General features: G+C 31.4%; 1 protein-coding gene across 7 annotated transcripts in view; it reads right to left on the minus strand.

Moving 5' to 3' along the window:
- The window catches only part of Pvr (PDGF- and VEGF-receptor related), a 48,710-nt gene extending 31,553 nt beyond the window's left edge, over positions 1-17,157 (minus strand). For all 7 annotated transcript variants that reach the window (XM_088238587.1, XM_088238586.1, XM_088238585.1 and 4 more), the window contains exon 1: positions 16,745-17,157. In XM_088238587.1, the coding sequence (XP_088094713.1) occupies positions 16,745-16,829 (85 nt within the window). In that variant the 5' untranslated portion in view covers positions 16,830-17,157. The remainder of the gene's footprint in view (positions 1-16,744) is intronic.
- Positions 17,158-20,440: the final 3,283 nt, after the last annotated feature.

The raw sequence follows: 20,440 nt of genomic DNA on the forward strand, positions 1-20,440 counted from the left end.
GAAACTCTATGAGCCAAGATAAAGTGCAGTCGCTATGTTAGGTATTTTGTAAATTTTTGTATCATATTAGAAAAATCTATATAGACATAAATATATTCATGTATTTTTGTTTTAAAAAATTGTGAAAGTTATTGCAAAATACACATGTACCTACATATTTAGTAAAATAAATGACCCCCCCCCCCCAATTTTTAACCCCTTCAGCTGCCTCTGCTACCAATGATACTAATAAACAACTTAATTTATAATCGATGTTATTTTGCATAAGACGCTCCTATTTTGAGTTAAAATTAAAAATATCTGGTTGTAATTTCGGAAAACATTATCACAAATAGATCAGATTGTCATTGTTACTATGTCAATCACTTAACTGGGTTGGAATTCACCACTGTAATTGGGCCTACTGGCCTGACATAAACTAACGACGAACAGTCAGCAGCGGGTGTCCAGAACGTCAATGATGCCTTGTAAGGTAGGCAAGCATGGTAAGACTCAGGAGGCGTCCGCAGTACCTATATATATGGCTAAGTCAACCGAAAAGCCTCCGCTTGCTGACAGTTGTCACCGGAGATAGCCGCAAAATTCTTCTTAGACACCTATTCTCAGAACTAAGTACTTTGCTTAGTAACGTTAAGTTCTTAATTTAAAAAGATAAAAAAATAAACGTTTTTTGATTCGAAAATTATAACGAAGGATGCAGAGATATAAACTTGATTTTAGTATAGTCGATTCTTCCATTTCCCTGCTGTAATTGTTGTTCGAATTAACATCTACTATCTACTGTACAATGCAAATAGTAAATAGTAGATAATGTGACGCACATTCTGCCGGCAAGAACACACATGGTACACACTCGCTAACTGTATCAAAACGTGAACAAATAATTACTTCTCATAAAACACGTAAATAGATATCATTGAAATTTTTTAACGAAGGACACCTAAAATATGACAGCTGAAATGAGCAATCATTATAGGCATATGTAAATAATTGATTCTAAATAAACAATTTATGAAATATAAAATTTCTACACCTAGAAAACATGATTGCATATTGGAATACCCGTATAAACAGACATTCATAGAAAGTGCAGAAGAAAAGTGCATTAAATGTGTACTTTTTTATGCCTTCTACTAATTCCATATAGTATAATTATTATTATTACGGATAACTCATATAGCGCCATTTTCGTAATATAATACCTCAAGGGCGCTTTACATAGTGATTCTATAGATAAACAAATCTAATTGAACAAATCAAATCTAGTTAAATAAACTACCTTAAATATACATTTCTTTATCATCAACACGATACCGGTATCCACGAAATTGTCAAGTGAAGTGCACAATATATTTATTTATTAATTTACACGCCCTACCGGCTTTTACATATATTAGAAATTACATTCAAGTGCAAACATAAGTATGTAAATTTAGTTAAAATTAAAGATAACATAAGAAAAACTAAAAGATACAATAATAAGTAAAAAATAAGGAAATGTACCAACAAAGGTATATGGGTACATAGAAAAATATTTAACAAATTTATATATGATAACATACACACACACATATACATACATGCATGTACATATATATACATACACATACACATACATGCACATACATATAAGTTTATACATTATCATAGAGATAAATGAGGAAAAAAATAGTAAATAAAGAATAATATTAAGAAATTTTATACAAATTAATTTATAACCTTTTGAATACTTAACCTATATTTATATAAAGACAGACGAAATATATCAACTTCACCATACTCGTTACCTAGATGAACAAACAGGAAGAATTTTAGGACTACGGTCCTTTCTGTGCTCCACACCTTCTACAATATCCTGTTATCAGAGTACATAACTTTTAAAGTAATCAGTTGGTCAAACAATAGGTATGTAAAATTTAAATAAATGGTTTTAAAAATCACTCGCAAATTAAGGCCAAAACAAAATATATTTAAAAATAATGGTGTTGACACAATTAGGATTTCTATTTTTATCCGAACAGTATTCTTCCATTACAAAGGATTGTTTAATTTGATCAATATTATTACCTACGTCTAGACGGTTTTTTCTCATAAAAACCGGTTTGTGAGGCACTCCTTAACCCACTGATATTTATTTTTATTTTTATTATTCATAGAACATATCATACAAAAAGTACACATTATACTTAGAGTATATATGTGTATAAACTCTAAGACATCATACTCCCGGAGTTATAAAAGAAACTCATTTGGGACCGTACATAAAAAAAACATTTTGGTGACAATACATAATATCATAAATAGTTAATACATCCGAAATAGTAAGAAAGCATTATTGTATAAGAAACATAAAACACAGTACACAACAACACACCATCTATATAATATAATATATATCTAAATTACACTAATTTGTTTATTTGTTTAAATTTAATGTTGTGCACACAGTGCTATGTTAATATAAATCTAGACAATATTACGAACAAAAAATAAACCTAACACAGCACCAATTACGTACACAACACAATATATGAAACAACTATCTAACAGTACAACAAGATGTAAGAAGAATTTGTGCTTTGTGTGAATTTACTAGTGATTGTGTTTTTATTGTTGTAAGTATGAAATGTGGTGCGTGGAGTGAGGTGTATGGAGTGATGTGTATAAGATGTGGTGTTTATGTAGTGTGTATTCTGGTAGTACCTAGTTTAGTATTAACTATTAACTATCACCATATCAAAATTATTTAAGTTTTTTTATTATTATTATTTATTTGTATTTAAGAGGAAACGCGGTCTGCTTTTCTTCATTCAAACGTATTCCCCTGGATTATGGTACTTAAGCAGTGATTTTTTTACACACTATATATATTTACCATTGGCGTGTCCCTAGAATTGTAATTTTTTCATAAATTGTTTCTTGTGGGAGCTAGGACCGTCCGAAGGCCCAAAAAAGTGCCCAGGGGCCTTATGCTTGTCTCATTCGCCTTCAGAATCGTATGCGACTTCCGTAATTCGACGAGTGACAGCTTTCTTGAACCACCCATACGAATGCAGTCGATTGAAAACCAATCGACTTTATCTCGAGCGCCCCAAAGCACTCGACATTGACAGTCGAATGCGACATCGTAACTTCAGCTGTCAAACTTCTTTCTTGTGAAATGCTCGGCATTCATGTTTGAATGACGATTAGGTATTTTTTTTGTATTTTAACATACAATTTACAACACTGATCAATGTTATGATGATGGCGTATCAACAAATGTGCAACAAATATAACTGTACTTTTTTTTAATCCATTATCAAATGAAGTTTCACTAGAAACATCATTTCAAAATTATTTTATCGCTCGTCAATGTCAAAATACGTATTTGAGATATATATTATACAATATGTTTTTAAAATCCATTAAATGAATATGAAATATTTCTAATAACATGTAGATGTGTGTTATGTCAAAGGCAAATAATAATTATCAATGTTGCAGTGTCTCAGTAAAACATTTTCTTTTATTTTTTTCGTAATATTCCATACACAAAATATTCAACGGAGAAGTCTGACAACAAATAATAAAGGATTACGTGTGGCAGGAGACCAGGCGAGCCATAGGTAAATACGGATTTGTTAGTGTTGCAACTTTCTCATTCGTCTTTGTAATTAAATTGTCGGAGGGTTTTCAAGAATAGCATTATGACAAAGCAATCGAGATGCCCAATCGACTATTGTCGAGTGGGTGACAAAATGTCACATATTTCCAGCAAGGCTCCGGTTTTATTTGCCGTCTTCGGACGTTTGGTATACAAATATGATTTTTAATTTCGAAAAACGGAAAAGGTACTGACACAAAAAAAAACATTTTGATACTCTTTTTAAAAAGAAAAAAACAATTCTTTTCAGTCTGGGTGTGCGGAAAAATGCGACAGCCGAACGTCATTTTTTTCAATTACAGCTAGGCAAAATTAGTCCGACGTGAACATTGAGGTATACAACTGGAGTAAACATGAGCGTTCAAAATATGTTCCCTCAACCTGCGGCGAATTGGCATATGTTTGATATAACGGACTTTAGTCTGTTGTGAGCGTTCACCGGCTACTTTTCTCCTCGCAATCACTAAAATGCCCTAAGTGTGTACGCTAAGATACTGCACAAATCGACCTGGAAAAGCGATGGTATAACCTTTCACCGGTAATAAATGTTTTTATCTTAATCAATACTTGTTTAAAATAGCTATTTTAATGTTAAAAAAACAGCTATCTCCTATCTCTGTCCTGCTCAGTTAGTCGGGCGCATAGTGAAACGATAAACAAAGGTGACCCGTATGCGGAAGGGAGCGACATACCGAATAGAACTTACAGTAGACCGATATATAAAGTCCGTGCTTTTTACTGTACTACTTGTTTTGATTGTCAAAGTCGACGTGATATAACGTGACGATACTTGTTCCCTCCGCTGGTAATTCCCTTTCCTTTGGGAACGACTTTTTAGCTCTGATTTGCATGGAGTGTTATCTTTTTATATTATTATGTCTCAATGGACATGAAGCTGTCTTTTTTGCACAGTGTGGGGGAGGTATTTGCGATAAAATGGCAGAAAAACAATGTTTATATACCTAATAATCAAAATTGTCTGGCCCCGCGTATACTCTTAAGCTTGATGTTTCTTATTTACCGCCGGCATCTGTACATTGTTTACCGATGGAAAATATGATACAATTGGTAGGTGCATTTAACCGCAATGTGTATTGAGTCCATAGCCTCGTGTTTTCTTTTACCACTGTAAGTAATTATTCACTGTACATATTTACATTTGTTTTTAACATGCAGATAACACATAAAAGAAAATTGTCCTTCCCGAGATTTTCAGCAACAGTTATTTTATTTTTTCCCATTGAAAACAATAAAAAAAGTATACAAATATTGTGATATGTACATAGTACAAATGTATGTTTGTATAATTTATAAGAGTGTGTTAGTGTATTACAGTGTATTCACGTATTATTATGTAAACGTTCTGTAGTTAATGTTAGTGTGTGTGTGTGTGTGTGTGTGTGGAAGAATGTATGTAACAATGTGTAGTTAGTGTCTAAGTGTACTTATCTAATAGTGATAATCAATTATTATTCATCGGTTGTTTATTTAACTATTACGAGAAAACCAATCACGTTATCGATCAATATAAAATTGTAATTTTTATTGAAATTAAGGCTTTGGCCTAAAATGATGGTGGATTGACATTTACTAATACTCTTAGGTAAAAGTCCTGCAAAAGGAAATCGAGTGCAAATTAGTCAGTCTCATGGTGTACTGGTTAGTGCGTTTGACTGCAACGCAATAGGGAAATTGTATTTCGTGGAGAAATGTTTTCATACTTAACATTGCCGGTAGAAGAAAGAAGAATGTCAGTTTTTATTTTTTTAAATTTATTATTTACCTTCAATATTACATTTTGATTATTTTTTAATACATTTTTTAATTTTGTTTTTTTACAGCACTCACCAAGCTAATTAATATGGCTTGTCGGTAAAAATAATTTACATTAAAACATATGATATCACTACATAGTTGTATAATAATAATTACTACTAACTTAAATATAAGGAGCGAAAAAAAAGTACATATAATTTTTGTTTTCAAATAATATTTAGAAAAATATAAAAAAAAGCAAAAAATAAGTTTATTATATCGCAATTATAAGATAAAAAATAAATACAAAACCGGAGTGCCAAAATTTAAAACAGAAGTGTGTACACATTTAATAGGCAATAAAATCAAATAAGAAATTGAAAAAAATGTATCACTAGAAAAACGCCACATGTTTGGCAATGATAGTTGTGACGTCAAGATTCGTGACGATGTTCCATAAAAATTTGAACGGTCAGGAACAAAGTTGATATTAAACATGAGTCGTGACGTATTAGGGGCGTGGCAATGCAATTACAAACTTAAAATTTTTTTTTTTACTGGAAAGTAATTTAGAGACTCTTACTATTCGTTCTAAATATATTTTTAAATATGCTTATATGTCTTCTTGCCCGTACTTATCATCGTGGTTTCGGATGTGACAGGGTTTAAAGAACATCCTGTATATGATTTAAATAGTATATCTGGGACTACTGATGTTTTTTGCATTAAAATAAAGTGGACTTCAGATATTTATTTCAATTTAAAAAAGTCCTTCCATGACAAAAATATATTTAGGTGTTTTAGTTTCGTATAAAATAGCGATAATTTCTGTATTTTTAACATCAAACTGTAAAAAGTGGACTTAAGTGTTTTATCCTCTACCTCTAAGGTACAGATATATTTTCTCATATGTATAAAGTTATATATTCTACTACAATACTTTAATTAAGTCCATTCCCCAACACTATTGTATACATTCCTATAAAATCAAATCTCTATAATTCAAATGACATTCAAACCATGTTTCACGAATTTTGATTTTAAATTCCCATCTCACATCTTAAATACATGTGGTGTAAGTACAATATTGTACTTGAAATAATTCAAAACAGTGCTAGTGGGACGGACGATGTGACACTGCTTTGCTTTGTTATGTTGTATTTTACAAAGTATGGCTTAATAATGTCAAGTCTGACGTAATAACACATTTGTTGCGAAGCGGTTCGTTTGCATACATACATTAAAGGAAACTGTTTAATTAGCATTAATAATGCATGTCGTTATGGGAAATTTTAAATGCTGGAAATGCGTTAGAATATAATGAACTTTGTACTTGTAGTTGAGAGTTTTATTCCACTTACAATCATTGACGACAATTTTTTATTTTTTATATGATAGCGATTTTACTAACTTAACACGGATTTTATTTCTAGCAAGAAACGAATATGAAAGGAGAGTCGGTTTTTATTGTAAATAACCGAAATAAAAATGACAAATAATAATAATGTCAGAGAATTTAAAATCAAAGAAACGTAATATAAAGCCTACGCTCTTTTCACTTTCATACCCTTTTGTTGTACCTTTTATTTAGATACTTCACTGGTCTGAATTTAAACCGTATCTTTTTTATGTTATTATATCATTGTTGACTTTGTTTCTGTAAAATAAATAAATTAATATTGTATTGAATAATAGTTGCAATAAAAAATATAAAGGAACATTTTTCAATTATTGTGATTGTATGTAAAATAAATCCCCTCTCTAAACCCGAGCTTTTGCTTTATTGATAATTTTGCTTTATGTACGAAATTTTTTACTGATTTTCCTAATTTAAGAAAATGAAAATCATCAATTTGTTTATTTTAATCGTGAATTATATTATAATAAAAAATAAAAAATATTTTTGAAAACGTATTTTTAAAAGGGATGGCCAACACATATTTTTTTTAATGCGTAGTCTACGTAACATGTGCTGTTAACGGCCTTATCTCCCGTGGTCCTAGATTTACCACTTCCTTCATTCTTGAAAGCGTTTGCATATATTTATTTTGTTTGTGAAAGCAACGTTTTTTGGCCTATATATTGTTGTAATGTACTTAGTTATAAAGGTGTTAAACTTGCTTTGTTTCTTTGTTGTTCTTAATATGTGCTTTAAACAATATTTTGGTTTGTACGAATTAAGTTGTATTAACTCCTGTGAATTTAATTCAAATACTTTATGTTATATGATTAAAAAATAAATCAATAAATAAAAACGATACCAGCTTCAGGTGCTATTTTTCATATAAATAAAAATATAAGTTTGGTCTCTTCTCTGTATTTTAGGAATATTATATATAATGCCAAATTAAGAGATCCAAAGTAATACCACTTCCAAAATGATATTAAGAATGTAAATTAGTATCTTTTGTACGGGCTCGTCTACTGAAATAAACGAATAGAAAAGAAAAGACGCATAAAATAGTTCTGATTTATTATTATTGTTTATTTAAGTAAGTGCGCAGGTACGTAACGTAGTAGATAAATAACAAGAATTAGCTATTATGTGAAGAATTCAACACTCGACAAAGGCGCCATTAATAGTTTACGACAGCTGTAAGGTATATTCTAAGCAGTATTTTAAATGCCTACATTGCCTACCAAAATACTATAAACAATGGTATGCAAACATAGTCATAAAACAGTTGAATAAACCGAAGCGTGAATCATTAACGTTAGGAAAATGTATTTAAAAAGAAAGAAGTAGATCTGGAGGCTTATTCTGCCACAATTTCGTTTCGCAAGTTTGTTCGTTCGTCATATATCCATCTCACTTTAACACAATCAAAATTGAATCCTCTCATACGATACAAATTAGGCCGCGTACATAGTGCGGGCCTAAGGCGGTGGCGACAGCGGGCGCGTTAATTTCAAACATACAAAAACGTATGAAAAACGCCAGACATGGCCAAAGTACGAAGCCTGTGGCGGGCGCGACAAATTAATGTTCGAGGCCTAAAAATGAGCGATTTTACCATACATTTCTAATGGCTCGTTACCGCCGGCTTCTCGGGCCTAGCTAACGACCACAATGAAAGCACCCACCCCTTTCCCGAAACTGTTCATAAAGACTTGAGTCTTTCTTCAGTTTCGCATATCAATATCATTTTTTTTTATTTTTTAAACTAATTAAGCGAAAATTTAATATTTTACAATCAAACCGCGAAAATAACAAAACAAATAAACTTTAAAAACTTTCATTGTACCCCTCACTGCAGTTTTGTCAGTTTGTGATCAATCAAATACACATGGTCAGCACAATCACCCTTTTCTAATTTCCCAGTATTACAGTGGAGGAATACAGTGTTAGTTCCAAATTGAGACCGCGGCCGCACGCTCCAGATCCCGCATCGGAAAGGAAGAAGAACGTAGTAATACAAACAAATCAATCAAACGACACGAAACCCAAATACATATAGCTAGCGATCAGCAAATAACCTACCTTGGAATGGTCGCGCGGTTACAGAATAAGGATAATAATCCCCCTTTTTGCACTTTATGGTGCATAGGGCACTGCATTTGTATATCAATGGCAGCGTATCTCGATCGCTTTTTCGTTACATGAAGGTAAGATGATTATTCTTACGCAGTTGCCAGTCGAGGGATTATGAAATATTTCAGTGTAAAAACACATTTTTAAATCAATATTTCATATCAACCACGTCGGGAATCGAACTTGAAAAAATATGTGTTTTAATCATCATCGAATCCTTATCCCTATTGATGGAGCATAGGGTACTGTATTGGAAAAGTAAATCCGAATCTGGAGCGTAAGTGATCAGTCTTACGCTTCAGATGCATGTCCAGAGGCAGTGAAATATTGCATTCAGGTGCAGTTTTTCCGAGGATTTACATATTTTGATCAAATTAAAAATAACGGTAAATCGCAGGTAAAATTACTTTATTCGATTCATTGAGTTTTTATTTAGGTCGGAGAGAATGATAAGCTAAGGTGTTCATTCTGAATATCAGATTGCACATAATCGTATTTACCTACGTATAAAAATAATACTTAGAACCATTTATTTACTGTGATACGATAAGATAAATTATTTCAAAAGTTAATAATAATATTCTATAAACATTTTAACGCTCATGTAGCTGTGCATATCGTCAATGTAAATAAAAAACCTCATACCCTTTCTGCACTCATTGGCGCATAGGGCACTGCACTGATAAACTAAACGCAGGTTAGTTCGATCATTTGTTAGATGAAGGTTAGTGATCAGTCTTACGCTTTAGGTGCGAGTTCGGAAACAATTAAATGTTGCAGTAAAAAAATTGAAAATAAATATTTCACGTCCATTTTGTAGGAATCGAAACCAGTGGTGTTATTCTGCATCTTCTCTTCCCCTAGAGAGTGCTTATTTTGGGGATTTTTATTTTTTGCATGCAACTTCGCTTTGCTTTAAATATGGCCACACTGGTGATTAAATGCCTAATTAATATCAAACCATGAAATGTCAAATATTAGAGATGTGGAAATGTGGTTTTCTTATTGATAGAAATTACAGATCTTAACACTTTGTATTCCAGAGCCGTGTAAACACGTGAATATATAACCATACGTTGTGTCCCGGTCCCGTATTTTCACGTGGTTTACCAGCTGTCTTAAAAAGTGCATTTTATGGACATTTAGTGACTTTATTAGTACTTTTTCGCTGCTGGTAAACCACGTGAAAACATGGGACCGAGACACAACGCATGGTTATTATAATCACGTGTTTACACGGCTCCGGGATACAAAGCACAAAAAAGGAGTGATGCCCTGTATATGTGCGAACATTGCATTGCGCAATGTGGCTCTCCACAAAAGCCAATGTTGGCAAAACTATCATACAAAAATGACTTATTCAATTGTTTCAAATAAATTTGAGAAGTTTGAATTGATTTCACCCAGTATTTTCATAATCATGACACTTTTAAGAAACCCTTTACAAACCATGAAATTTCACAAAAATGGGCCGGGCACAGGGTAAATTCTGTGTATTCGGCCGGTACTCAAAGTGTTTAATAGCGTGTATGAAAGGTACAAAACTTAACTTGAAATTGATTTGTGACTTGGGATATTAAAGTAACAGTTATTTTATTATTATTATTATCATTATAGTACATACACAAAATTATAATTTATACAAAGTTGCTTTGACTGCCTAACTAGGGTTATTTACCCCGTTCTAAGACAGTCAAAAAAAAAAAAAAAACAGTAATCAATAAATAGAAACAGTTATAAAGATAGAGGACAAAGTGAAAAACAAAGTAAAAAATGGAGTAAAACATGGTAAAAAATGTAGTAAAACATAGTAAAAATGTAGTAAAACATAGTAAAAATGTAGTAAAAAAACGAAGCAAAAACATAATAAAAACAAAGTAATAAATGTAGTGAAAAAATATTTTCAAACTCAGTAAAATGCGAATACATAGTAAGAAACATATTTAAAGTCATAATAAAAAAATGAATGTATTTGTAAATGAATATAGCAAAAAGCATATTAAAAAAAAACATAGCAAAATACCGAGTAGAAAGAGAAAAAAAAACATATTAAAAAATAAAAGTAAAAGATAAAGTAAAACATAAAGTAAAATATAAAATATAGAGTTGCCAAAAGCATACCATTACCTTTTTAACAATTGAATAAAAATATTTGATAGAAAGTGCCTTTCCAAATAACGTTCGCCTGTGAAAGTTTATAGTGCATCATAAATAAATGCGATAATACATATACATATCAATTTTGTTAATAAATAAAAAATAAACAGATGCAATATATGTTCATAAATGATCGTAAAGCGTGGTTAATCGTGTGTTATTTTTTATCATCAAAAATAAAATAATTGGAAATACTTATGCCTTTTACCAGGAACCGGTAAAAATAGGTGGTGCATGTGCAAATATTACTGTTTTCATCGAATTTAATCATTTATCAATTTTACGAAGCGTTAAAATCAACGGTTATGCCAGTAACAGTGATAGTTAAATATCTAGACATATTCGTATTTATCTATATTGGAAAATTTGAAGTATCTTTTGGAATTCAACCATAAACAAGTACCTAGGTACCTACTTACAAATGAAAAGTTAGACTATCTTTTTTACGTTTATCCGAACTGTTTTTACATGCTTTTACGACACAATCAAGCATTTCGGTTTAGAAATTAATGTCGAGTTCACGTCGAAACCCAGTTGGCGATTAAAAAACGACTAAATACACGTGGGGCAGGACTGAGCGTTTGGGCATGAGTTAAGTGTCATAGTTTTAGAGGATTCCTGGTGCGTTTTTGTGTATTAATAGGTAAATGGTTTTAATTAGGAACACCGAACCTCTTTCTGTGGTTACATAAAAGCATTATGAAGTAAAGTTTTGTAAGTTTACTTAATAATGTTTAGTCTTAAGAGGAAACGCGGTCCGACTTTTATTCAAACAAACGTACTTCGATATTTTTTCTCTAGATTATGACACTGGAGCAGTGATTTTTTTACACACTATAGATATTTACTATTGGCGTATCCCTATTGTTTCGTTTAACAAAAATAGTATATTATGGGAACTAGACCCAGTTTTATCTGCTGTCTTCGGGCGCACGTTATACAAACTATTTTTGAAAAACGTTCCGATGCAGAGAATTTTATTCTGATACTCTGTCTAAAAAAACAAACAAAATCGCTTGACTTTTGAGGTGCGGAAAACGGAACAAGGGAACGTCGATTTTTAACTAGTCTATTTTAACGAAAGGTCTGACAAGCAGTTGTCTTTTTCGCACAGTATCAGGGAGGCATCGCAAGCCAGTGACAGGAAAACAATGTTCAAATACCTATTTATCAGTACTCTCTGTTCTTACAACTTATGTAAACCGAAACACAAACATAATAATGTATACGTACATATTTAATTTGTACTAAATACAATAAGTGTCATCAAACTTTCCATTGTGTTAATTAAATATATATATATACGAGTACGTATTCAAATATAGCAATAATACCAGCACTCTTTTAATACCCATCCACAATTCCTCTTTCTTCTCTAACTCATAAAGTGTCCATGCGGCTCGACTGTGGAATCATCTCCTATCCACCATTAAAGATGTTACTACATCATCTCTGTTTGAATCACGTCTGAAGAAACATCTCCTTTCTCTTCCTTAATCTCTCCTCCTTTCCCTTTTCCTCTTTCCTCTTTTTTCCTTTTCCCCATTGAGTATTAGTTTTGATTTAAGGTAATTTATAAACAAATGAACCTGCCATCCTGCCAATGAATTCTGCCAACCAGAAATGGAGCTGAGCTGGTCATATAGCCAGAATCACAGACTCTAGATGGACCAAAAAAGTCCTGGAATGGCGACCCAGAACGGGTAGAAGAAGTGTCGGCAGGCCTCAGACAAGGTGGTCTGATGACATATGACGAGTTGCAGGAAGTGGTTGGATGCGGTTGGCTCAGGATAGGGAAATATGGAGACTAAAGGGGGAGGCCTATGTTCAACATTGGACAAGAGACGGCTGATGATGATGATGATGATGATAAACAAATACGTTTATTTCTATTTTTATATATCTTTAGCTTTTGAATCTTTTTTTCTATTGAATATGTTCTGTATCTTGAATTATAAAAATAAAACTTTTATTTTATTGGTTGGTTGGAAGAAATTGCCATTTGGCAATAAGCCCGCCAATGTACAAATAACATTATGTACAAAAAGTTAAATAAATAAAAAAAGAAAAAAGTTCGCACCAAATAAATTAAGGTAAGTTTAGTAAAGTAAAATGCAGGAAAAATTATTAAGGCCAAGTATTTGAGAAATCAGGAAAAGTAACGCTTTTCCTTCGAAGTAAACACGGGTGGTTTCACACTGAAAAGGATAATTTACCGCTACAAAAGAGTAACTTAAGTTGTGGTTGCTTATCGTAGAGACTTGTATTTTACGTAAACATGTTTGTCTGATTTTCAGAAATGGTGTGTAAATCTGTGGGTTTGTAAATTCCAATATTCATTACACAGTATTGTTCGGTGTGATGACTTTTTATCTAGTGAAGAACATAGTTTTATTATTGTTATGTATAACTTCCTAGGTCCGCCTACAAAACGTAGTGATATCTGCGTTTTCAGTAGGCATGTACTAATTGTTTACGCGCGCTTGTATGTTCTAGATATTGAGTTCACGCTGTTATTTATTTATTTATTCATTCAAAATTACACTAATTTAAATATAATAGAACTTATTAAGACTTTTAAGGCTTTGATAAAAAATACATAGTAAAATAATTAAAATTCAAATATAATGACATGTGATGCAATATAATAAAAATCCAGAAAAAAAGGTATAAGTAATAAATAATAAAACTCAAAGAATACAATTTAAAAAAGATAATCAGACATAAATATTAAAATGTAAATTATAAATTATAAAAATTTATAAAGTTTATATTTATATTCGACTCCCACAGTAAATAAAGCAAACCCACGTAACAATGGAGGCGGATTCTTTTTATAAATGATATTTTTTCAAAACAATTATCAAATTCCCTACCATCAAACATTAAACCAGCTTTCTACACAACTAATAATATAGGAACATTGTTAAAAAATCACAAAGACAAAGTCCATAAATATAATAAATCTGGAATTTACCAATTAAATTGTAATGATTGCGATTCAATCTGCATTGAAAAAACTAAAAGAAACTTTAATATTAGAGTAAAAGAACACTTAAGATGCTTAAAAAATAATAATTTTTCTGAATTCGCAAATAATCTCATAGAAAATAATCATAACTTCAATAAAGACACTGGATTAAAAGTACTTCATGTTGAAAATAAAATATTAAAATTAGACAACTTAGAAATCTTAGAAATTAAAAAAGCGATTCGTAATAAGAAAACAATAATTAATAACCAAATAAACAATATTTCTTTTAGTCCTCTCCTGGCTTACTTTGAAAATAATGATATCAGATTACCACCCGTGTAAGGGAAAAAAAACGCTTGATTTATTGGGTCCACGTGTAGTATTTAGTGAACATGATAGAAATAAAATAAAAAGGAATCAATTCATTAGTTATGTAAACCTTGACAAAGAAGCTTGTTTGCTTTGAAATCGGTGGGTGAAAAATAAAAATTAGTGGTTAAAAACAAAGTTGTTTTATTTATTTTATTATAAAAATTTAGATCATTACATAATCAAATATACAAAATAACAGTATCATTGAAATCAACAAAATAAAAGTATAATAGTAAAATAAAGTAGTATTGAAAAAAAAAAAATCATTAAAATCAATAAAAAAAGAATGTATGTAAAATATAATTGAAATGATAATTGAGATATGGTTTCTATAAACTCACTTTGCACTGTGGTAAGAAATAGGAGTAATCAATAATATGCCAAATAAGATTGAGTGCTAAATTAAATAATACATAATTATAGTAATTAAATTCATTCATTCATTTTTGCAGGACAACAGGTCAGGAGGCCCAATTATAGTGGTGAATTAAATCACAGAACACCCAGGCTTGAGAGAAATCACATTTTAATATTTGTGTTCTCACCGGGAATCGAACCCGGAACCTTCCGTGCGTGAGTCAAGCGTCTTGACCACTACACCACGGAGGCCGCCTATATTTTATAAAACAAATCAAAATGTTGCTCTCATGAACATTTTCTTATTGCTTGTACGTAACGCTGCATTAAAAAAATACCGTTTTTGATTGAACTGTTTTAAAATATTTTTAAGTATATTTTAAAAAAACATATTGTTATCGTTTTGTTAAGTAATGGCAAAGTGATTAGTTTCGGGCTTTAGGTGCCGATAAGAGGACTTAAATATGTTACAGCGATAAATCACCTTTAAAATTAATATTAAATGTCGACCTTGCCAGGAATCGAACCAGAGGCATTATGCTGGGACGGCAAATTTTTGAGTTCTAAGATTCGATCGACAACAATATTGATATGAAGCGTTGATTTAAACGATGTATTATAAGTGAACCACCATACCGTTAACATGTTACAGAAGGAAAGGATACAAGTTTAGAGAAGGGAATATAGGAATAGGGAAGTCTAGGCATTTAGAGGGCTTATGACCTGTCATTTGCTGGTTTGAGTGGCTACTTTACACACTGTAAAACATTTACCATTCTGCCTATGTTTAAATATTTAAATTTCATCAACTCTTCAATCTGTTTACTTTTGTAAAGTAAAAGAGTTGAAATCTTTATTAATGTGGGTAAAATATAGTTCACAGTATGTAAAGCGGCCACTTAAACCAGCCAATTACTAGTCATAAGCCATGTAAATGCCTAGACTTCCATTTAAACTTCTCAAAATTGTTTTCCCTCTCTGTTAAAAAAAATAAGATCTTAATAATTCTATAGGGAGGAAATCCAATATTTTGAGTTAGTTCAAATTTTTGTAGACAAGGCTGGATTTTACTCTCTGCGAAGTTATTCAAGTTGAAATGTATTATAACAGAGAAAACAATATTTATTAACCTAACTGTTTGTCGGCCTCGTGTTGTAATGGTCAGCGCGTTTGCCTAGCATGCAAGAGGTCTCGGGTTCGATTCTCGACATGGTTGATATGAAATATTATTTAAAAGAGTGTTTTTAAACTAGAATATTTCATAGTCCCTAGACTGGTACCTGAAGCGTAAGACTGATCACCTTACCTTCATGTAACAAAAAAAATATGATCAAGATTCGCTGCGATTGGTGTACCAATTCAGTGCCTTATGCACCATTAGGTGCGGAAAGGGAATGATGATGATGATAAAAATATAAATAGTTTTTTTAGGCCTTGCTTAGTAGATGAAACGATTCAGTCTGATGAATCTTACTCATATCAATAAAGGTTTCAGCTTGTTTACTACTTAAAAGTCAACATATGGAAGAATTGAGGAAATGCGGATGTTCAAACATGGGCAGAATGGTTAATGTTGCACATCGTGTAAAGGGGACACTTAAACCAGCCAGTGACAGATCATAAGCCATATAAACGCCTAGACTTTCATATTCGCTTTGTAAATATGTTTTTTCTCTCTGTTGCAATAAATTTCAAATCTACAATACTTTTAATACATTACTTGAGCTGCCGTCATGCCTTATTGTAACAAGTGGTCTTTATTAGTAATATTGTTCCACTTAGCATATGATTATGCTAAAGCTATACTCACACCAACAACAATATATCCAACTATATTTATTATTCAACTCAGGTATAATGGATGCTGTAAGTAATATGGGTGCTGTGAGTTTGAGACTAATGACAATGGTGAACAGTAAAGTAAAATATGTTATATTCTCAATTGCCTCACCTGCTAAAGTCGTGACTGTTTCCAAAACTGCGACGCATAGAAAAAGAAACAGGATTGTTTCGAAATTGGAAATTTTCCCGCTCATTTTCACCGCCAGATTTATATGCTTCGCGTCTGTCAAAATATTTACGTCAAGCCTCCAAAGTTCAGAAGATATTTTGATCTAAATCAAGCATTTTCGTTGCAGAACGAACCACACATGCAATAATCAACTTTTAAAACAATTTTCATTCACTGTAAATGCTTTTAAAGCAACTACTTAAATGTTTTTTCACAATTGGCACAAACTTTAAGCGATCGTTTTTTAATTATCGCTTAGCACTTGAATTTCAAGATATGATTACATTATTTTGATGGGCGTTCCGAAGTGGTCTAGCGACACAATCGTGCTGGTTCAACTTCATCGGACGACTGAGCAATTCTGAGACTTTGGCCTTCTGAGCGTACGTCAAATCACGAACAGTACTGTTCATAGAAAGACAACCTTTTTCAAAACTTCACCTTTGTTCACCTTTTTTCTTTAAAAAACGTTTTTTATCAAAAGAAAATGATTACAAGAAAAATCAAAAACATTTGTGACGTCGCGCCTTGAAAATTGCAACTTTTGAAAACCGAAAAAATCACGTTTATTCAATCATATCGTATTCTGGATTTTTTATTTTTTATTACAATAAATTGAGATTCATCACCATTATCTTTCCGCACCTAAGGCCACATCGTTGTTACACCAATCACAGCGTATCTGGATTATTTTTGTTAGATGAAGGTAAGATGACCAGTCTTACGGTTCAGGTACCAGTCCATGGACTATGAAAAATTGTAGTGTGAAAACACCCATTTAAATAAATATTTCATTTCAATTATGCCGGGAATTGCCCCCAGACCTCCTGATGATAGGCAAACGTGCTGACCATTAAACTGCAAGGCCGACAGAGATTAATAGAGGGTTTTAACATTTAACGAAAAAGAATACAAACAACCAATAAATGGATTTTCTTGTTTACATTTTTATATTTTTGAAACATTTTAACACATGTTTTAAGTTTTACCAATTGTTTGTAGACAAGGACTGGGTTCAACCCCCTAAGAGCGCTGTTATTATTAACGTTTTACTACAGAGATGAAAAACATTTGGAAAAGGAATATGGAAGTCTACAGGACTTATGATATGTCATGGCAGGAAATACATGTTTAAATATAGGCAGAATGGTGAATTTTACAGTGTGTTAAGTGGTTCTTAACTAGCTAATTCCAGGTCATAAGCTCTGTAAAGCTTAGACTTATATTCAATTCTTTAAAATGTTCCTTATCTCTGTAATAACGTTTGAGCAAATTAAATAATATTTAATCTTTTTTAATAAATATTGGAAGCTAAATACTATTTAAAATTATAAAATAACTATAGTATTTATTTAAATGTTGTGATAAATATACTGTGATTTTTTCCGTTACATAATTAAGACAAATATTTTATTTACATTAACGACAGAAGGCATAGAAGTCATTGAGTTTTAAAAAAGAATCCATTTCAATTTATAATTTATCATCAATTGTTTCAACCCCTGTAAAGATTAACCTTTTTCGTAAATGCATATTTGTTTAAATGTTAATTATTTATTATATTTTTCTCAACAAGAAATCAATCCTACAATTTTATTTGCGTTTTTTTGACGCCGCGTCGGCGTCGGCGCGGCGTCGAAGTCGCGCGTCGCTTCGTTCGTCAAGTAAATTAATGATATCCATTATGCTATGACTGACGGATTGAAGGAACATGTTATTTCATAGATATACGAGTGTATTAATTTTCCTATAGATCGCGTCTTCTGCAAGGGGTCCTCGCAAAAAATGACTGTATTCATTAAAAAAAATACTACTTGAGGAGGTACGTGGAAGGTGAAATTTAGTTTTAAGTTCTTCTTTTTCCTCGGATATTTTTTTCTTACTGTATGTAAATGTTTAATTTTAATTTTTATTAAGATTTGTTTCAATTTCTTTGTATTATATTTTTATTTTTATTTATTAAGGAAAAACAACAGTTGTTTTATAAGAAAACAAAATATAAAAAATAGTACATACATCCAGTTAAAGTTTTTCACAAATATAATGAGAGAACATGTTACACAGTAAAGAGAAAAATAATATATTATATAAGACATGAGAAGAGAAAAAAAAGAGCTCTTAAGAAGGTTAGGGGATGAGGAAATAGAGTGGAGGAGTGGAGGAGAGGTATTTTTAAAATATAGTTAACCAATTCAAAATTTTGATATTATAATAAAATAAATATAATTAAAGGAACATAAACTTATTCCGCACTGACAAATGTTTTATTTAACAGTGTTTCAAAAAGTTTTTTTTTGAAGTCACAAAATTTTGTATTAAAAATATCTAAATAAGTAAATTAAATTTGGAGCAGCTACGATAAATAAACGAGTTTTGAACATAATTTTTTTGGGCATTAAATTAAAAAAAATAAAAAAATGTCGTTTTGACTTTACGGGACAATTGATTGAAATACGCTCCAAGAGATATGAACTATCGATAAAATTGTTTAAAATTTTGAAGAGGAAAGACAGATCAGAAATGCTTCTACGTTTAGTAAGGGAAGTTAAACTATGAAATGAAGAAGAGTCTTCATACGAGTTAAAATATGTAAGAGATTTACGATCCAGAAGTTTATATACTTAACTTGCTATCTTATATCAGTTTTATGTAAATATTATTATTTGTTCCTATATTATTATTACAATACCTTTATGTTAATATTATTCTGTCCCAAAATTATACCCGTATGCAGAGACAAACCTTAAGGTGAGGAGAGTACATTCTATTGTCTTCACTTTCGGTTTATTCTCTGCATTCAAATGTACGAAAGTACATTCTAATTTCAAAATTAGAATCTACTTTCCTCACCTTAAGTTTTGTCTCTGCATACGGGTATTAGATAGAAATTTGCATACCTTTTTTTGTAATCTGAAAGGTTTCCGAATTTTGTTATCCTGTTATTTACCCTTTAAAAAATTGGACATTGTTGCTTCAGTTTATTTTTATTCAACATACCAAAACACGAATCTGCAGGAAAAGAGCTTTAAAGTTTTTTTTTTTACGAAATATGCACATATAATGACCACAACCTAAGACAAAATTCGTTTAGAAAACCCTTAAAACAATTTTTATTAAATATTTTTAATATTTGAATTTTGTAAGTGAAGGCTATCTCAAAACTCCTGTACAATTAACTCAATTTAGTTAAAAATGTTCTGTTGGACAAAAACGAACTCAAGCGACGATATTTATGTTTGTGATTATATAAGGGTTGGCATAGTAAATAATCGTTTTTTTTAAATTCATTAAGTTTATATTTTCACCCTCCTAGTCGGCCACGTGGTGTAATGGTCAGCTTGTTTGCCTACCGTGCAAGAGGTCTCGGGTTCGATTCCCGACATGGTTGATATGAAATCTATATTTAAAAGGGTGTTTTTATTTACTCATTATTCCCTTTCCGCACCGAATGGTAGATAAGGCACTGCATTGGTACACCAATCTCAGCGTATATTGTTCATTTTTGTTACATGAAGGTAAGTAATCAGTCTAACGCTTCAGGTACCAGTCCAGGGACTATGAAATATTCAAGTGTAAAAACACATTTAAAAAAAATAAATCATGTTTACCATGTCGGGAATCGAACCCGAGACCTCT

This window comes from Micrasema longulum, unplaced genomic scaffold, assembly GCF_059751315.1.
Source record: "Micrasema longulum isolate JH-2025_06_02 unplaced genomic scaffold, ASM5975131v1 h1tg001921l, whole genome shotgun sequence".
NCBI classification, from domain to species: Eukaryota; Metazoa; Arthropoda; class Insecta; order Trichoptera; family Brachycentridae; genus Micrasema; species Micrasema longulum.